Raw genomic sequence first — 20,974 nt, forward strand, 5'->3', positions numbered from 1 at the left:
TTGTTCTTTTCCTTGTGGAGTTTAAATCTCTGTGCTCAGCATTTAGAAGAATTAAAGAGGTTGTGCAGCACTAATGCAGATATTGGGGAAGATGCATCTGGGATGAAGTTGTTATGGTTTTAGTGGTTTGGGTTTTTTGGTTTTGTGTTTTTTTTTTAAACTCAAACTCTAGTGGCTTACAATCCTTAAGGATCTCGAGTAACTGTCAGTGATGATCTGTGGCTTAGCTCAGCCTACAGAAGAATTTTACTTGGTGTTGAATGACCAAATTTAGTATGCTTTTAGTAGATTTCAGGTGCCTTTCTGAAGATCTTGCAGCATATTTTTAAAAAAGTCTTGATGCACTGGCCAATGTTTCTATGTTCAGTCAAGCAGCGAGTGCCTAGCGCTGTGTGGGTAGCTGCTTGTTGTAATGTATACTAACGCCTATCCAAGTAAAGCATTTAGCACTAGGTAACTTACTGTTTTTAAAAATGTTTTGACATGTTTTGAACATGAGTCACTGTACAACCTTATTATATTAAAAACAAAGTAGCATTTGGAATGTTGGTAGTTCGTGTAACTAGTTGTTTTTTTAATGAGGAGCTTAGCCATAAATTTGTATGGACTTATCCAGATTATTACAGTGCTTTCAAAAATTAGACTGTTAAACTATTTGCCTGTACTTCTAAATGTTTTTTAAATTCATAGGAACCTATGTTTTGTTTTGCTTTTCCTTCTATTTTTGAAGATGGTCAGTGGGATTTGACAAACTATCACCTCTTAGACCTGGGCCGGCCACATCATTCGATAAGATGCATGACAGTGGTACACGACAAAGTCTGGTGTGGCTACAGGAACAAAATCTATGTTGTTCAACCAAAGGCCATGAAAATAGAGGCAAGTTAAAATGGTGTTTAAAATAATTAAATGTTATATTTTAATGCCATCTCATGCTACAGCTCAAACTCCAGTTATTTTTTCATCACTACAGAAACAAGCAAGCAAACAAATTTGTCTTGGGAAATACTATTACATTTTCTTTAGATGTTTTCATTGTTTTGGAACATTTTAAGCCATGATGAGACAGTTCTCATTTATTGAAACCAGTTTTGGGGGGGATTAGTTCTCTACTTCCAGCTGGCCAGGAACTGGAATGTGTCCTTGTGCAGAGCTTGTAAGGCTAGCTCCCAGCTTATTCTCTACATGCATGCCTCATGTTCTCCACCCACCTGTAACCTTCTCTATAATCTGTCATTGCATACTTTAGAGGTTTGTAAGTGTTAATCTTGAATGTACTCGCCCTCCAGTTACACACCTTATATAAACAAACTATTCTATAAGCTGTTTTTTCTGCAGTGTTGTATGTGTACCTGACATCTCTAAAGTGGCTACTTTAGTAAAAGTACAGAAAGTGTACTTAAGTGTACTAAAGTATACTTTAGTAAAGTACAGAAAGTGGCTAAGGTTTCTGAAAGCCATTAGCAGCGTTAATACTTCAGCTTCTGCTAATTGGCCTGAGACATGGGCCAGACCTTTTGAGGGTGACTGCTCAGCTCTTCTGAAAATATCAAGCACCCGATTAATATTCTGTTTTTGTGAAGAAGACTATATATATGGGAAAACTGAAATGAAGGAATTCATACAACAGTGAAATTGTTTTGCTGGTGGATAGTCTGCATTTTGCATGAGTGGGTTTGTATGCAAGAGCAAGGCTTGACAGAACTAGGAAGAAAAACACTTTTTGGGCATCTTGTGCTGTGACGGGAGGACCTCATACCAAAAAGGCTCCAGGTTAAATGGAGATGGAAGCCAGAGTAGGCTGGGATATGATATGTAAATGAAGACGCAGTAGGAAACTATAGCTTTGAGATCACACTCCAGGGAAGGGAATCGGCATTTTTATTATTACTTTACCAGCATTGTATGGTAATTGTAACTAAGCTAAACATTGTATCTGCTAGTGATCTTGCAAATCAGAGGGTCATAGATGACTTAAGAAAATTGCCAGTATTGACAGTGTAAGAGTAACAAAGAAGTCTTACTCTTTCCTTTGTTTCATCTTCTAATTTAAAATCCATCTTTCGCAGAAGTCATTTGATGCACACCCAAGAAGAGAAAGCCAAGTGAGACAGCTGGCATGGGTGGGTGATGGGGTATGGGTGTCTATCCGTTTGGACTCCACCCTGCGTCTCTATCATGCGCACACGTATCAGCATCTACAAGATGTGGACATTGAACCTTATGTAAGCAAAATGCTAGGTAAGTTGATAAGAAAAGCTGTTGTATTCTTACACCTCTTGCTGTCTGGAGCTTTTTTTCCTGTTATGGATTAGGCAATTCTCACTGCAAACTAGGGGGAAGGGTGGGTGGAAGGCTAGTCAAATCTTGTTTGTGAAAACTTGAATCTGAAAGTAGAAGCCTAAGTCAGTCTGTAAAGCATTATGAGGATGATAGGTCTTCTGATACAGTCTGATCCTACCTGATGTCTAAGGTGTCCCTAAAAACTCAGAACTAATGAGGAAAATGATAGTTGGGTTGGGCAGGCATCAATAGAGACGCTAAAATCTTTCTCTTTTTTTACTGTACTGATGCCTTTTTTTAAATTTAAGAGTGGGAAGAATCCATTACTTGCCTGGAAAAATTGCCTCTTTTTCAAGAAAATACAAATACAAAATAACAAATTTTTATTGCTCTTGAAGCTAATAAGCTTTCTAATTTTTTCATTAATGTTTATGTAAGAGCAGTTTGACCACCTACATAACACAACAAATACAGGTAATTGGGCCATGGGAAATCCTTCACAAGTAACTACTCTGCCATTGCGCTTAGCTGGTCAGCCTTCTTCCACTCCCCTCATAGTGCTAATGGATGAGAAATTAATTTTAATGGATGAGAAACCATTATCTTACATCTGTAAACTCACCTTTTTTGTTTGTTTGAAAAGCTGCCCTGCTGCTGTAAGACCCCAAAGATTTTATTGTGCAGCATTATGGAGGCGTTATACCTTTTGTGCTTTCTCACAGTTAATGTTAGTCTCTTTCTGTATAGGTTCACAACTTAATTAACAGAGTGTTTTAGCCTTTTAGGTTATCTTTACAACTGACATGTACTCCTCTACCTTGTTTCTGGTTGAAGTGGGAGGGAATTACTTGTCTGCGTGGTTTGGGAGTTGGAGTTAAGATTCTCTGTTATGGAACTAAAATTATTCTTGCTCATAATTTTTGATGAAAAGCATCTTTTGTTTTTAGGTACTGGTAAACTGGGATTCTCATTTGTGAGAATCACAGCTCTTATGGTGTCTTGTAATCGTTTATGGGTAGGAACAGGAAATGGTGTCATCATCTCCATTCCATTAACAGAAAGTAAGTAAAATATAAATGAATAGCATTGTGCAATATGCTGTAGACACAAAAAGAATATTAAACACCATTCAGATGCTTGCTAATGGATAGAAAGCTTTACTGTCAGGTCTGAATCTTTCAGGTTTCTAACAGATGGGCCTGTGTGATGTTTAGCACCTAATCTGTGTGCATGGTTACAATTACTCTGAGCAAAAAAGCACATCTCAAATCTCCTGTACTTCAATTTGAGCAGAGTTGCTGTGGCTTGAATGAAAGAGACACTTTGAAGCTTTAGAGGTGTTATGAGCATTAGCAGCATTTATAGAAGTTTATTGCTTGTAAGAGATGGCTTTAGTCTTCTAATTAATGTTATTTTTGATTGCTCTATGATCAGCAAAGTAGATTTTGTTTGATGTGAGCAAGTTGGTATTGTTGCTAATACAATTTGATTTGCTTTTGTTCCGGAGAATTCGTCACAAAGCTGGTATAAAGGACTGGAACAGCAGTAGTACCGACTGCTTTAAAAGACATGTTTGAAGTTATAGGAGTTGTAAACACATTCTACAAATAGGGCACGAACTTCTAGGTAAAATTCCAATAATGCAAGTCCAGGTATCTGCTTAATAACAGATCCCAAACTCTTGTCATAGGCTGAAACTACTTGGGGGTGGGAGAGGAAGCATTCAGACATGGGCAGTTGAACCTTGGGAGAAGGGAACAGTCCAGTTCAAGAGCAAAACAAATCTTAAATAGGTGAAGTTTGGGAAGAATCTGTGTGTAACTTGATTGCGTTTAGAACAACAACAACAAAAAAACCCAACACTTGTGCCTGAGACTAATGTTAAAACACATGGACAGAAGATTCAGAAAATAAAATACAGAACTTTGATAGTCCTAATTGTACTGTTGTTATATAGAACGTACAGGCTGACAGGTGAAATTTTAGGGTAATTTAATAGTAAAAACTCTTCATGTTGTACCTGCTTTGTTGAACAGCATATACATGCATCGTTTCTCATACTGTTCCATTACATTGTCCATCCATTCAGTAAATGTCTCTTTTTGCATTGCATGAATGTACTAAGGAAGGACAGACTTCCGATCATGAATTTGAAATAGTTTAAATCATGCTTTCAAAAATTATATCTCTTAATTTGCATCAAGCTTTATTTAATGTTTCCAGAGGAGCTTATTTTAAAACAGTAGTGAACTTGAAAAAAATCCCTGTTAAAGCTATTCAGTTTAATTTCAGTTTTGTTAGTTGTTCATGAATCAGAACAACCATTTGTGGGTAGCCTGATAGTGGGTTTGAGAACCCTTGTTACAAATACTCATGGCTTTCAAAAACAGTCGCATCCTTGCATAAGCAATTGCATATCTCAGTTCCCTGGGTCTCAATAGTAGGGCATCTTCCAGATCTGCAGATGATGTTTGGAAAGAGCACTTGAAAACATGAGTTGTTATATATTATTTTGGTAGCCTCCTACCAAGGAAAGAGAGAAAGGGGAAACGTTGCTAATCAATAATAAACTTTATAGCGATAAAGCACGTGAAAGTGGCAGTGCTTTTGTTGTCCATTTTGTACTGAAACTTTTATAACAAGATGCTGTTCTTTGACTTTTTATTGAATCTTCTGTAATTAGATATTTACTGGTTTTAGGAGCTAAAATTTTAAGCTCTACCTTATCAAAAACCAAAATACAAGAGTGGTGGGTTCTCATTAATCCTTCTCCTCTACTGTCATACCTATCCATTTCCCCTTTCCTCCTTTCTCACTTTAGCTGTAATCCTCCACCAGGGACGTTTACTGGGGCTGAGGGGTAAGTGCAGATCCTGAACAAAAATCTGTTTTCAGGCTTCTAATAGCCACTTTGAGGCTGTTTCCCACTCCTTATAGATTTACCCTTTGTATGTTCCTAAATGTTTTTCCACTTGCAGTTACTGCATTGCAGCAGTTTTATGTTTGCTAAATGGCCACCAATCTGCTCAGCAGTTTAGTATATCATCCTGTGTTGCAGCTGAACTTTCATACAGACTTTGTTTTTCTTCCAGCCAATGTGATACCATATCTTATAACTTTGTCATTAATCCACATCATTTACTGTCTTGTTAAAAATCACTGTTTCTTTCACTCCTTTGATAGTCTTTGGAATGGAGATGGCTTGTATGTCTAGCATGAGTACTTCTCTGTTTTAATGGATTTTAAAACTTCTCAGTAAAAACTAGATGTAGAATTATAATAGGGTAGCTCCTTCATGCCCACAGGTGGCTATTTTCAGAGAATTTTTGCTGGCAAGGGGATACCCTATGATTAGTTGGAATGAAACTGTCTTTAATTATATGTTTAAGTACATTGAATTTGCTTATACTGAAACACATTAGAGGTATTTATTTTCTATGAAAGATAGAGTCCTTTCACAAATTTATTTTTTTTCCAAAAGTAGGATATTAAAATCTGGTGTTTATGCTAGACTAATAAGAATCCTGCTCCATTTTCTGATGTACTTAAAATAACGAAGCATGCAATCTTTTTTCTTTCCAGCTCTGTCTTGAATTGGCATTGCTGCCCTCCTGTTTCATTTTTACCTAAGTTGGCTTTAGCTTTTAGATGGTACCATAAGGTTTCTTAACAAATAACCATTTCTGTAATTTGTATTTTCAAGTAGAAAACACTTCTCCTCTTTTACAGCTAATAAAGCAGCAGCAGGCTCCGGAAACCGTCCGGGGAGCGTAATACGTGTATATGGTGATGAAAACAGCGACAAAGTGACTCCAGGAACATTCATACCATATTGTTCAATGGCACACGCGCAGCTTTGCTTCCATGGGCACCGCGATGCTGTTAAATTCTTTGTCGCAGTACCTGGTGAGGTTTTATTACTATTCTTCAAATGAAGTTTCTTTTTTGTCCTCATTTGCTTAGTTAAACATAGTGTTTAGGTAAAGATAGCAAGTGTATGAAATCATACATTCAGAAACAATTTATTATATTTTATTTACAAGGCTTATCTGATTCCTAAGTGCAGTATTGTTTAATGGGAGGAAAAGGGATTGGTCACAAAGAAAGAAGTGCTTTGCTTCCGTCTGGGAAAAAGGTACTGTGGTGAGTACTCACCTGTGAAGGCGGCAGTCAACTGCTAATTGATGTAAGGTCCAGTTTAAGGGTCTGACATCCTGCAGGAAGCATGAGCTACTAAGGGAGAAGCCCCCAAAGAAAAGAATCTCAGTTGAAAAAGCGAAGAGTTTACTAGAAGCTGCAGTACTGGTTGCATACTCTCTCAAGTGCTTGTATGCACCTCGTGTGCTGGAAGTAAATGACAGAAGTTTGCTTAATGGGCTGACATGCGCTGAATCATTTCAGTTGTGTGTCTGAAAGTCTTTAAGTCTGTTTCAATGTCATTCTCTAGATCTGCATGCCTGTGCTGTGAAATCTATCAAGAGGCATTTAATTCTCCGATTTCCATTGAACTGACCTGAACAGATTCTTCATCTCTAGAGAGATGAAATCAGAGCAAAGCTAGCTTTCTGTCCCTCCCTGAAGAGACACTAGAATCCAAAGTTAAGTGTATCATTAGGCATTAAGTATGTCATCCAATGACCAAATACAGGTGGTATTATTCTGTGAGATGTGGCATAAAAATGTATTCTGTTTTTAATCCAGGTCAGGTTGTTTGCCCACAGAGTAGTGGTGGAACAGAGCTAACAGCTGATAAACCAGCCCAAGAGTCCTTCAACCAGAGTCCCTTAAAGTCGATGTTGGTGATAAGTGGTGGAGAAGGATATATTGACTTCAGAATGGGTAAGAAAATTGAGCTTAAAATCAGTTGTAATTTCTTCATACTGAAAGGTCATTAACCATATGAAAACTTCTGTTGTGATTGCAGAGTGCATTTGTGTGGTCAGTCAGTATATAGTCTTTAAGCAAGTGTGAGGATAGAAGTGTCTTTATTCTCACAGACCTCTTCAGCTGCTTCTCACAATAAATCATGACCTCTGAGATGACTGTGTAAAAAGGTTTATTTGAAACTCTGCTTTGGAGTCATGTACCACCTTACTGTTTATGCTTTCAGTCTTTCTTTGACAGGTTAGTCTTCTATTTCAAACTGCTGGAAAACATGTACTTAGTTACTTAAATATGCAGACTGACTATAATAAAGTCATGTATTACATGAAGAACACTCAAACTAAAATTTACTCATTTTTGAGTGAAAAGGGAAAAAGTAGTTCACTTGTTTTTTGCATGCCCTTTGTATTTTGATCACTGCTTTTCCTGGATAGCACTTCTGCGTGATCTAGCCCATAAAAGATTCCTTGTGTAAACTTTTTTTTTAATTGAGGCTTTTGGGGAAATATAACAAAATGAGTGGTTGTGGTTCTATGCTTAGAATCTGCAGCTGGAGACCTTGACAAAAAGTGTGTAAAAGAATCACAACTCCCAGACCTGGTTTTGACTTCTTGCCTAAATCTGACTATAGTGTTTTTTCAAAAACAAACAAACAACAAAAAACCCCACAAAAACCACTACAAAGAAAAACCCATGAAGGCCATCCCAAATTCTGTCATCCCACTAGTCAATGAAAAACAAGTTCCTGCTGGTAGCCCCAATGGAGTTACGTGGGAGGCAGGACTTTAGGCAATTCTGTGCCGCACTGTAGTGAGTATTAAAAACTCTGCACTTATACCAAGCAAGCTGGTATAGCCACATACCAAATGTGCGTTTTGCTGTCCTTGTGGCATGATGCAAAGCCATGAACTTAAGCGTCAGTACTGTAGCTGCATTAGCTCAGCTATTACCATGTTAGTCATGGCAGTCAGGTGAAGTTCCTGGTGACTGGAAAAAGGGAACATTGCACTCATCTTTAAAAAGGGTAGAAAAGAGGACCCTGGGAACTACTGACCTGTCAGCCTCACCTCTGTGCCTGGGAAGAACATGGAACAGATCCTCCTAGAACCTATGCTAAGGCACACGTAGGTGATTCGAGACAGCCAGTGTGGCTTCACCAAGGGCAAGTGCTGCCTGACCAATCTAACGGCCTTCTATGATGGAGTGGCTACATCAGTGGACAAGAGAAGAGCTATGGATGTCATCTGTCTGGACTTCTGTAAGGCCTTTGACACGGTCCCCCACAACATCATTCTCTCTAAATTGGAGAGATACGGATTTGATGGGTGGACTGCTCAGTGGATGAGGAATTGGTTTGATGGTCGCATCCAGAGGGTAGCAGTCAAACGGCTCAATGTCCAGATGCAGATCAGTGACGAGTGGTGTCCCCCAGGGGTCCGGACTGGGACCAGTGCTGTTTAATATGTTCATCAATGACATTGACAGTGGGATCAAGTGTACCGTCAGCAAGTTTGCAGATGACACCAAGCGGAGTGGTGCAGTTGAGACACGCCTGAAGGACGGGATGTCATCCAGAGGGACCTGGACAAGCTGGAGAAGTGGGCCTGTGTGAACCTCATGAGGCTCAACAAGGCCAAGCGCAGGGTTGTGTACCTGGGTCAGGGCAACCCCTGGTATGAGCAGAGGCTGGGGGATGAAGGGATTGAGAGCAGCCCTGAGAAGAAGGACTTGGGGGTACTGGTGGATGAAAAGCTGGACATGAGCCGAGAATGTGCGCTCGCAGCCCAGAAGGCCAACCGTATCCTGGGCCGCATCAAAAGAAGCGCAGCCAGCAGGTCGAGGGAGGTCATTCTGCCCCTCTACTCTGTTCTGGTGAGACCTCACCTGGAGTACTGCGTCCAGCTCTGGAGCCCTCAGCACAAGAAGGACACGGAGCTGTTGGAGCGGGTCCAGAGGAGGGCCATGAAAATGATCTGAGGGCTGGAGCACCTCTCCTACGAGGACAGGCTGAGAGAGTTGGGGTTGTTCAGCCTGGAGAAGAGAAGGCTGTGGGGAGACCTTCTAGCAGCCTTCCAGTACTTAAAGGGGGCCTACAGGAAAGACAGGGACAGACTTTTTAGCAAGGCCTGTTGTGACAGGACAAGGGGTAATGGTTTCAGACTAAAAGAGGGTAGGCTTAGACTAGATAAAAGGAAGAAATTTTTTATGATGAGGGTGGTGAAACACTGGCACAGGTTGCCCAGAGAGGTGGCAGATGCCCTATCCCTGGAAACATTCAAGGTCAGGCTGGACAGGGCTCTGAGTGACCTGATTTAGTTGAAGGTGTCCCTGTTTATTGCAGGGGGGTTGGACTAGATGACCTGTAAAGGTCCCTTCCAACCCAAACCATTCTATCATTCTATGATTAGTGCAGCAGACTGGTTCAAGAGCAAGTTCAGGCTATTCTGTGTTTAGATTCCTCAGACCTCCGAAGTAGTCTAACCAGAAAACCAGCCAAACTGTGACTTGAAACCTTCCTGAAGTTGTAGGTCAGTTCCCATTTCATCTGATTAAACTGATGTTCTTCTGTACCACAAGACTGCGTCTGTATTGATGTTTATTACTGTCTACGTGCAGTTTTGTTTAGTGGTTAGTCTGTCACCTTTGATCCAAGTCAGCTCATGTCATCAAGAGTTTAGACGCAGTTACAAAACTGCTCTTCTCTTTTGAAGAGCAATAATGGAGAACAGGCTTAAGGCTGTCTTGTGTCAGTGTGAGCAGAGTTGTGACAAGCTAGGATAACTTGAACAAGAGGAAAGAAGGGGAAAGGTTCATCATAGACATGAAAGTTGCATTGTCTCACTTGTGCTCAATTACTGTCCATATTTCCAGAGCACTTTATATGGTTTACGTGTTTATGCTAGCACACTTCTCATAGCATAACCATCTCCATTTCTGCCTGGGGGGTACTGCAAGTTTGCAAATTAGGTTGTTGTTTCTCTGCCTCAAAGAGTTACATAAGTAATGAAATGTGTAGAATATGGATACTGACGAAAGTACAATTAATTTGGGGGGCTAGAACTGAAGAATACAACCATCAGAATACTAGGCTCTGAAATAATTATGCAACAGACTTTGATTTTGTAATGTATATATTCACAATCTTGAATATGCTTTTATATAGGCATATGGCAACTACTGTCCTTTACAGTGTTTTTCTTGTAAACCTGGATGTCACTTGTCTTGCTGCATTTAGTGTTAATACTGTTTTTTATTGTCTGCCTGAATCGAAGCTGTTGTTTTTCAGGTGATGAAGGTGGAGAATCTGAACTCCTTGGAGAAGCTCTACCACTTGAACCTTCTGTAGCCAAAGCTGAGAGGAGTCACTTGATAGTGTGGCAAGTAATGTGTGGCAGTGAGTGAGCCTGTAGGATGCAGCTGGAGACCTTAAAAAAAGAAAAAGAAAAAAAAAAGCTTCTGCATGTTTTTTTTTATTTTGTGAAACCTGTTTCACTACATGATGTTGAAGCATTTCTTTGCTGTTTAACTTTATATTGCAAATCTGTCATACCTTTAACTATACAGGAATTAGCTTGTGCTGTTTTACTGCACCCGTGTTACATGGAACAGTATAATGAAATCAGATCTTTCTCAAAACTGGTGTGCACACCATAGTAAGCAACTGAGACATTAGTTTTACTGTACCACAGCAATCTAATGTAGTTCACTTCTTTGGTAGTCTCACTTGAGTTCAGCTTTATTACAACTGAGCTTCATTTCACTGTATAATGCATTGAGTAAAACAGCAAAGTTATTCCCAGCGTATTAAAAAATTGACAAATTATAAGATGGATTATTAAGACTATCCAAATATTCAGTGAGGGCTAAAGCAAACTGTAAATCAGCTTTTATTTTCAAACCTGGAAAATCTTGCTTACATAGTGTATACAGTTTAATTTGTTACATTCATCAGAATTCTGGGGGGAAGAGGGGATTGTATAGGAATTAAGATGACAATATTTAAATAAAATTACATGTTTTCACTAATCGAACCTTAAAGTTTGAGAACTGCTGCCCTCAATGAGCCATTCTGAGCATAGTGTTTCCCATTTCCCTGACATGGAATAACTGTTTCCAAAGGGTATTCTTAGGATGATTTAAATTTTGAAAATAACTGTAAAATTCTTGAACAGGGGATATGTTTTGTTCTTTTCTTGTCTTAACTCCTTATGTCCTAAGCACTAGAATGATCTTCTCTGCCTAGCTGGTCAAACTCATGAGGCACTACATGTGTGAAGGTTAGAGACCTCGATTAGAGCATGAGAAAAGACTGAGAGTGTACAGGAAAAATGCATTCTGCCCAAGTGGGATTGTAAAGGAACTTTAGTGCCAGATAATTAGGTACAAAATGTATTTTTTGTAGTTGTGTACCCCTATTTAGTAAAAGAAGTTTAGCAACAATGTTAGCAGGTAACACTAAGATTGAGTAAATTGATGAAAGTCAGGAGACTAATATTAGGCTGACATTCTGTCTACTCACCATCTATTTTTTTTAACCATAAGTGTGAGTTGAAGACTGTCTTCCTTTTACATTGAATTTCCTACACTACTATCAGACCCAAGTTAAACACTTCATGTTTTCTGTACTTCAGAATATTTTAAAACCCAGATTTGTTCTTTCATTTAGTCTCTGGAAAGTAGAAGTTTTGAGGGGTTTTAATAAACATCCAGCACTTACCCCCAAAAGGCTGGGACTGTTCTGTTCAGATTAGCAGAGAAATTTAGTAACTTGATTATGTGAGAGAACTGAACAGTTTCAGAGGCGTAAATATAGAAACACTTTTTTAAAACTGCCTAAACATTTTTATGCAATAGGAGCAGTTCTGGTCTATCAGGCAAACATGTGTTTATATATTTTCTTAATTTTTTAAATGAACACATTTAGCTGAGGTCTATTGTGTAAATATATATTTAGGCAGCTTTTTCAAAAGCATATCATAGCTGATAAACCAGAAAAACTCCATTCAGGTCTATTGGTTAGATTTATATGTATAAATACTTTTTAAGCGACATATTTTGTACACAGCTGTTCCTCTCGTAAATATGTATTTAGGACATGAACTATGTAGTAAAAATCCTTATTAAAGATGTCTAATATCTTGGTAGTATTTTTCTCTTCAGAATGCCAAAAGTGATGAGAGCATGTTGTTCATAATTTGCTTTCCAAATTCATCTTTAATGTCACTCTTAAAGTACTTTGGCTTAAATATAAAGTCTGGGAGCTTTTTAAAAATTATACAAATACAGAAAGTAAACTGACTAAACACTCTTAGAAAGACCTATTTAAAACTTACATAGACATGTATGCTGAACCTGAAGCACATCTGAATTAACTTCTGAAATTGGATGTCTAAGAAAAATGCTGTCTAAACTTTTACTATTGTGCAGAATCTTCACTGTGAGTGGTGCAGTTTCATTCCTTCTCCTGCCATTTCCTTAAAATTTTTTTTTCCTCTTTGGAAAACACAGTCTCCAAAGCTTCTACTCACTGCTTGATTGTCACTTTCTCATGTTCTCAGAAAAAAAGCGCACAATTCTGTTCCTTCGTTCTTGTATAGCATTTTATTTGTGATGAGCTGTTTTCTCTGAACAGCTTTACTGCTAGCAAATAGAGCAGTTCAATCTGGCAAGTGTGTACCTGGTCTTTTGCCAAATGTATCTGGTCCACCGTGCCATTTTAGTCACCTCAGTGGGCCAAATCTTGCAAATTTTTCAGAGAATGATTGTTTCTGTCCAAACGTGGAAGGGTTTTAAAGAAAACAGTAGGTTAACTATGTACCACTGTGGGTGTAGATAAAAGGCATGTGCACTTCTCTGTATTTCTCATTTAAGAACTTTATCCCCTGTCCTAAGGTACAGTAGATTAAATGGGTCTCTATTGTCATTCACAGTGCACTGGGATTTATAAATTCTACTTAAGGTCGCTTTGAATCGTGAATAAAGCACGTAAAACTCTAGGCATTGAGATGACAATACAGTCCTACAAATCCGTCTCAAGAATGTGTTTATGCATACACTCATGTGATTAAAGCATCATATAAATAGGAGCTAATCTCTTGATAGCTACAGCTTGTTAATAGTTTGGAAACATTTCGAGCACAAAATATGCAGCACATTACTTGCCTGGGTAAGGGTGTTTGCATGGTAAAGGTGAAATGCGTTGTATAAGCTGCTGCATTGTCCATTTCTTGTAAAGGTCTTCCTGCGTTGGATCAGATAGAGCTGGCAGGGCGTAGACACTTTATCATAGGCTGCCTTAGTAACAAACAAATGTTAAATCTGTTTTATTATACTAACTGTTCTAAAGAACGTGTGTCTTTTAAAATGCTGTGTAACTGAATATTTATTTCCATGTGAGTATTATAAAAGTTACCAAAGGATTAAACCTGACTTAGCACTCTTGTAAGTGACCCTGCTGAGACAGGGTCTTGTGAAGGCCCTGCCTGTAAAACAAGACACGGTAAACTCAAATACAGTCCTTTAGGGAAATTAAATGTTTCTTCTGACAGGGTTATGCCATATTGTAACAACCTATGTTGCACCTCAAAGCATTTTTCTATACACTAAATGTCTCTCCCGCCCTCTAACAAGATTAAGTTTCCTTTATTAATTTTGTTGATGCACATTTCTCAATCTTTTAAACATATATTTTAAACATTTTATGGTCTGTAATTTTTGAAAGTTTTGTCTGTTGGACACTTTACGCTGAATTTTACTTGCCTCTGATCCGAGATGGATACTACAGCGTTAAACTTGCTGTCTGTTAAAACTTGAGGCTTCTTTTCTGTGAGCAGAAAAGCTCATATAGCAGTGTAGTTATTTCAGTATTTATTTCTATTATTGAATCCATGGGGTTCAGAATGTAACTTTGTACATGAAATATATATAAATATGTATATGAAACATGCATCGGATTGGTGTGTTCTTTGTAGTCTCATGTTAAGTTCAAAAGTTTTTGATGCTACCAGAAGGCATGATAATTGGGTATTTTACACTAGCAGCCAAATATTGCCATCATAAACACAGGTAGTAATATATTTGAGTCAGCCCACAGCTAGTGTAATCCTGTTATCTCATACTGGGCCTAAGCAAAAACTCTGAAGAAAAACTTTGTTCACTGACTGTCTCCCAAATGATGCCATGCTGTTTGCCTCTTACTTACATGGCCCACAAACCTGCTGATTCATAGGATAAGGATCTAGAGGAGATCTGCTTAACTGCGGCTCAGATGAAACAGGCATTAGCACTGGAATTATTTTTCAAGTTTCCTTAACACCTTACCAAAGATTCAGCTGAGCTCAAATGCATGTTGGTTACCGCACAGCAGAGGAAATAGTGTATTTATAAGGCAGAAGAATGAGAACTCGGTGACAAGAGATTCATTTCTACTACAGAAACAGAACACTCTGCTATAGCCAGGTTTTAATTCTTTCCTGGCTCATCTGCCACTTTCTAACCACATTTGTCCCAGCAAGTTCTCTTGATTAGTGGCTGTGCCACTGAAAGTACTTGGTTAACCTTTGTTGTAATGGATTGGGGTGGCCCCCGCCTCCTGCAATGAAAACGTTCTGTCCCCTGGTGTGCCAGGGGCACGATGCTATCTAGTCCCTTGTCTTGCCTGTGCGAATGTGCAAGCATATGTTACCCGTGCTTCTCGCTGGCAGTAGTGACGGGCCTACATCAAGTTGTTGCTTTTGAATACCTCTAGGATGCAAATACTTCATATTTGCATGTGTAAACATAGGAATCATCCATGGTTCAGAAAACACAAAGTCTCCTGTTACCACTGTTGAACCAACTTGAAATTTTATCATCTTGGTGCTTTAAAAAAAACCCCACCAAACTTTAAGCTCATCTACTGGAGTTTTCTCACAAGATTTTTGCCTCTCCAGAACAGATGTACTGACAAATTTCCCTCTCCTCAACAGTGTTTATTCTCGGGATGTGTCCATTCACGTGCATGTCACATCATTGCACTGTGCTAAGGCAGTGTGTGTCTGTGTTAAATAGCAAGAAGTATCATAAATCTTTACTCTGGAAATGTTTACGCTCTTCTGGCAGCCCTGACAGCACCTCAGGTCTGTGGGTAAGTGATTCAATTTCTCAGATTCTGTATTGAGAGAAGTGCTAATAGAATTGTGAACTAGGTTAAGATGTTACAAATGCCAGCTGGAGTCTGAAGTTTTAAGCCATTATAAAATACCCAGGCCCTTCAGCAATGAAGATGGTGGTAAATAGGAAAAGCACTCGCAGTTTCTGTAGCAGATTTTTAAAAAGTTATCTCAGTTGTATCAGTCTCCTGTAAAAAGAGGTATTAAAATCAGAATACGTAAATGAATAATAATACAGGAAGTGAAAATGTTTCACTGTGAATGTTTTTTATTGGAAAATACTTGTTTGCTGGAAATTAAATCTCAAACTTACTGAGAGAGATTGAGAATTTCCCTTTTCTACAATGGAATAGCAAACCAAAATGAGGGATTTTTGTCATCACCCCCCTCTTTCTTATCCTGTAATCTGTTTGAAAGCTATTTGAGCAATATAGTCTGTAAATGTTATTTAACATTATGATGATCTCTGATGCACAAGTGCCCCTTAATTCTGCTGTAAAGGAAGCTTTGAGGGGGCCTTTTGGCCTTGGACCACACTCCAGATTCATGGCATGGCCTTCAGGACTTGTTGCAATTTTGCATGGTTATAGTTAACTTAAAAAGCTATTTTGAGATGACAAACCCAAGTATGAGAATTGTTTTCCTGCTTTTCAAAACACCCTGTAAAGCGATGGTGGGAACGGAGCAGATGAGAAGTGGCGTGGGTTGTTGCTTGTTGTTATCTGCTTGTGCGTCTAGATAGGATGGAAACCCCCAGGACTGGGCGCAGTCTGTGTTGTGTTTAAACACAAGATGGTGCTCTTACAATTCAAAGACAATATGGAGACCGAGAGGGAAAACTCATTATGCTCATTATTCTCTTCTCCCTGCCTTTCTCTCAGCATCCACATTTCAGGTTTCCTTTAACAGCTCTTCAAGGTGAAGCTGTTGTGTCAGCGGTCAAAGAAAGAAAAGGAGCGTTTGATCATCAAAGGGTTCAGAAGATGGCTCTCCGTTGCCTTCACCTCTCTGTGGTGGTTAAATCATGTTGTGGAGATTTGTCTGCCTCTGGTACGGCCCCAGCCAAGAGGCCGGGCTGGAGGCAGCTGCTCTGGAGCTGGGACCTCTTCAGCCCATTGCATCTAATGCTTAAGAAGAGGAAAGGAAAAGGGTTTCCTTCATTAAAAAAGATCATGCTGGGCAGCCCCTCTGCCCCAGCCGGCGGGAAGGAGGCGGGCAGCGTGGGTGCTCCTGCAGCGTGCCCTGGGGCCAAGCAGCTGCTTTGCAGCATCCCCCTGCCTGCCGCTTCTCTAGCTTCAGGGGAGTCCTGCTCCAGTTTGCAGGTGGGACATTAAGGACCCCCTTAATTCATAACCTGCCTGGAGAGCAGCCATTTAAAAGCCGCACACAAGCGGCAGGTCTGGCTGCAATGGCAAGGGGGCTGGTGCTTCTCACATCTGGCCGTGGACCTGCCTCTCCTCTCCTCCACCCCAGAGGCCAAGGGCTTTGGGACATGCAGGTGGCTTCTGCAGCGAACGGGAGGATCGCTGCCATCACCCGCTGCTGCTGCCACCTCTGCACAAAATGTCACTGTGCCCAGGGGCTCCTGCTTTGTAGGTGCGCTCAGTTCCAGAGCTTAAATGAGGAAAATGAAAAAAACAAACAAACCCCCGCCCATGTTGGAAACCTTCCCGGACTCCACATCTGCTTTTCACTTCCACCTTTCAGCATGCAGGGCCGAGATGGGGAGCACTGTGTCCTGGTGACCCTGGGGCCCTGCCCTGGCTCTGCCCTGGCAGGGATGGAGCTGCTGCCAGCCGGGTCCCGCATCCGGACCAGCACGGTGGCAGTGGCAGCGCTTCGTTATGGTGTCATCGTGATGCTATCTCATGGCCTGGTTTGCAGGTGCGGTTCTCAGGGTCTCCCTTTAAAATAAAATTGGGCTGATGCTTGCTTTGACTTTAAGGAAAAAAAAGCTGGTAAGCGCTGCACTGGGTCAGACCACACATCCTGGTGTCCTGTCTGACGGTGGCTCAGAGAAAATGCCTGGAGAAGAGAGCAAGAACAGGGCAGACCCGTAGGTCACCCTGCAGCCTGCTACGCCTTCAGGCTTGAAGACTCAGCTTCTTCCTTGTGGAAACAACTGGGTTGATGGAAAATGGTGCAGCTGTCTGCATCCCAGCAGGAATAAAAAGCAGGAAAACAGAGCTTGTTGGTTTGCAAAGGCAGCTGGAATACCTCTGGATACTCCTCTAGATGTGGTAAATACTGAGAATGAGATAAAGCTTTACATTTCTTCCACCACTTACACTTCTTTTGCCCCTGCACAGGCGCTCTTGGCAGATGCTGTTGCAGGGATGCAGGTTCCACGCACAGCTCTGTCCTTGCTCGCTTGGGGCATTTGGTTTCTGCTCCCTGGGATGGCAGAGACACGTCTGTGGAGACGAGAAGCACGTGGATCAGGTGCAGAGTTTCAGTCTTTCAGGCCAGACCTGCCAGCAGCTTGGGGTGGGTAACTGCACTGGGAAATGGTGTTAACGGCTGATGGGGGAGGCTGAATCCAGGAGAGAAAAGATGCTGAGGACTTTTTTGGCTGTTAATTGATGTGTTCAATGAGAGAACAGCAGGATGTGTGCGTGGGCAGGGAAAATTGAATTCTTGTCAAAATTGCCCAAAAGGTAATGAAAATCCCTGAGATGAGAGAGGTGAATTGTGTGGCATCCACAAAACCATTAGAGTCCGGTTGACTCACTTGTAAATAAACACTGTGTGGGTGCTCACTAGCAAAAAAAGCTGCTCTGCCCTTTGCAGATGTGCCTGTATCTCATTCCTCCTGGGAAGGAAGGATGCAGCCAGGGTCCCTGTGCCCGGCCAGACCTCGGAGGTGCAGGAGGAGCAGGATCAGCCCCCAGCAGCGATGCTGCAAACTCAGAGCACCAGACATGAGGAACCCATCCTTGCCTTGCTGCAGGGGGCTGTGGTTTTCCACGTGTGGGAAGAGAAAATCAGGAAGGACACCTCAAGAGGGGAAGGTGGCACCGGGAACATCCCCGGCGCTGGCCCACTGGCAGTACCATCGCTGTAAAACACCAGGACGGAGTAAAGACTTCATGCAGCTGGGGTAAGGAAACAGTTTTGCTGCCTTTTGGGTGACGATGTGCTGTCAAACCAACCTGCCATCAGCTTGACACAGCAAGTCAGATGACTGGCTTTTGCAAGCGTTTTTAAGAGTTGTTTCTCAGCCAAACCTCTGAACTTTTCAGGGTGCTCAGAAGGTCATTTCACCATAGCCCGCATCTGCAATAAAGCCCAAAATGTCAACTTTGGGCCAAAGCCGTGGTTGAACTGCTGCAGTGAGCTGTGAACGGAGAGTTGGGCGTGTAGCGTGTGCTCGGGTGCAGGGCGAGGTGGAGTTTGTACCACGCTCCCTGCAGGGTTGGTTCTCCGGGGAAGTTATGGCTCTTCAGACCCTTCCAGTCTGGGCTCTGCTATGGTCCCAGTTTGCAAGACGCTCAGGACTCTGATGGTCAAAAGCTATGTGGCATCGGGAAGGCAAAATGCCTGCAACTGGCCCATTCTCATGAAAAGGAGTAGTTGTAACTGCTGCGGGGCTTACTGGAGAGGCCGGACCCATCTGAGCTCCTCTCGTGTGATGACCAGGAGAGGTGGTTCATCACCGTACCAGGTCCCCAGAGGAGATCAGGGCATCCAGCCTCGCCCTGGCTGTGCCCTTGCTCGTCATTCAGCCTGGGAATCATACAAACAGGTCAGAAACACTGCAAAAGGAAGCACAGAGGAAACTTTTTGGAGGAATGAAGGACTTCAACAAGGCTCTGCCTGAGCTGGCAGCAGTGTTTCAGGCTGACAGCAGCACTTGGGTGTTGAAAGCGTTCCTGTTTTGTGAGCTGGGTTTTGCAAGTACCGTAAGGTGTGATCTTAAATGAGACAAAGGAAGGAGAAGTAAACCAGAAGGTCCTAAGGAGTGTTTGCAGCTTGTGAAGAAGGAAGGCCAGCAGCAGTGGCTGGCTTGCCCTGCCGATGAAGCGACCATTTATTTCCATATTCCTCTCATAGTTAAAGCAGACTTTGCTGGGCTCCTTGCGCCTCGAGCAGCTGGGTTGCATGATCCCAAGCTGGACCATGCTGCTTACTGCTTGCTCAGTGTTGCTTTAGGCTGGTATCTACACACCATAAAATATAGGTCTATTCTCAGGCTGATCCTCAAAAGAGAAAATCTCTGCAGCTGCTGCGGTTTCCTCTCTTGTTTGTACAAATTCCATTTTTTAAGTATATCTCACACCCTGTGTGTGCTGAACTTGGGCAGCTCTTGTCACTTCTCATCAGAAACTAAATAAATCACTGATGCTGCCAATCCGGCCTTCCCCTCCAGCCATGAATCACCCTGCACAATGGCAGCGACTTTCTCAAGGATACTGAAGTTACTCACCGAGCAATTGGGATGAAGACATCGTGCCCTGCAGCTGGTTCAGATGTAGTTTAGGATTATTCAAACTTGGGCTGCTTTGTCCCAGAGGTGGGAGCTGCTGCGTGGAGGCAGCTGGGTCCTGGTGTGGGTCCTGATGCTGCCTGCGCACGTGCTGCCTGCAGAGCTTCAGCAGCTGGGGCCAAACCAGCCTGGAGGGTTAATAAGCCTTGGGACTTGCAGATTTGGGGCGTACTGGAGTAGTCCTGAGAGGAGGGTGCTGACTTGTATCGTGGGTATGGTTGCACTAGCTAGCTAACTACAGCTGCACTATCTGTATGTCCTGGTGCTGTGGTACTGCTCGGAGCTCCCAGCCGAGGCTGGGAAGGGCCAGTGGCAAATCTGGGCAAATTCCTGGCAGACAGAGCAACACCGCGTGGGTCAAAGCTGCCAGCGCTGGCTGTAATCAGGGGGCGTTGCTCTTTAATGGAAGAACAAGTCAGGGCTGGAGGAGGAGCGAATCCGCAGGGAAACCTCCAACGTGATGTTGGCATCACAGCAGCTTGTGATGGAGAGATGCTCTGGGGTCACCCCCGCAGCTCCAGCATTGCAGCAGAGAAGCTGTAAAGCCCAGGGGCACCTCCTCTCTGGGACCAGCTCCTCCTGCAAGCAGAGAGGTGTGTGCAGCCCCCCTTGTTCAATCCACCCCTTCAAAGATTTTTGACTCGCCTTCACCTAAAAGGATGGACGAGGGCTAAGAAAGGAATACTCTCACCATCCCTCCCTGCAAACACCTTGCATCCAGGGCAAACACCAAGGGCCAAGATTGGGGTGGGTTTTTTCCACTCGGTGCAACCACGCTCCTTGTGAGAAGCTGAATGTTGGCGCTGTCTGGCTCTCCTGCGCCTCGGAGCAGACGCCCACCCGCCCTCTAAGTCCCTGTCTCTGAACCCTCCGACTGCCCAACATCGCTGCATCTTTAACAGAACCCAAATAAAGAAGTGCTACAAAATGAGCTTAGCAGGTCGCTGGAATAGGAGACCCATCCAAGGCCAGTAGTAAATAAAGTTACATAAGCCAGTAGGTCATAGCTCTGACTAAACCTTTTATAGGCCATAAATCCACATTTCCTGGATTTTATAGCTTCTGGTTAAAAATATAAAAACTACTATGTGATTGGAATAAGCCAGTTGATCGTCTCTTAACACAAACACTGTGCTGGGAAAAGCTCCTCGTCCCGCGAGCAGGTGGGTGC

At 42.0% G+C, this 20,974-nt stretch overlaps 1 protein-coding gene across 2 annotated transcripts in view; it reads left to right on the plus strand.

Annotated features, from left to right (window-relative positions):
• Positions 1-14,113, plus strand: part of SPAG9 (sperm associated antigen 9) — a 68,208-nt gene extending 54,095 nt beyond the window's left edge. The window contains exons 24-30 of one of the 2 annotated variants that reach the window (XM_072880799.1): positions 731-879; positions 2,070-2,241; positions 3,231-3,344; positions 5,105-5,143; positions 6,013-6,189; positions 6,985-7,122; positions 10,454-14,113. In XM_072880799.1, the coding sequence (XP_072736900.1) occupies positions 731-879; positions 2,070-2,241; positions 3,231-3,344; positions 5,105-5,143; positions 6,013-6,189; positions 6,985-7,122; positions 10,454-10,569 (905 nt within the window). In that variant the 3' untranslated portion in view covers positions 10,570-14,113. The remainder of the gene's footprint in view (positions 1-730; positions 880-2,069; positions 2,242-3,230; positions 3,345-5,104; positions 5,144-6,012; positions 6,190-6,984; positions 7,123-10,453) is intronic. The other variant, XM_072880800.1, reaches the window with a different exon arrangement.
• Positions 14,114-20,974: the final 6,861 nt, after the last annotated feature.

Source organism: Ciconia boyciana, chromosome 16, assembly GCF_034638445.1.
Source record: "Ciconia boyciana chromosome 16, ASM3463844v1, whole genome shotgun sequence".
In the NCBI taxonomy this organism is placed as follows: Eukaryota; Metazoa; Chordata; class Aves; order Ciconiiformes; family Ciconiidae; genus Ciconia; species Ciconia boyciana.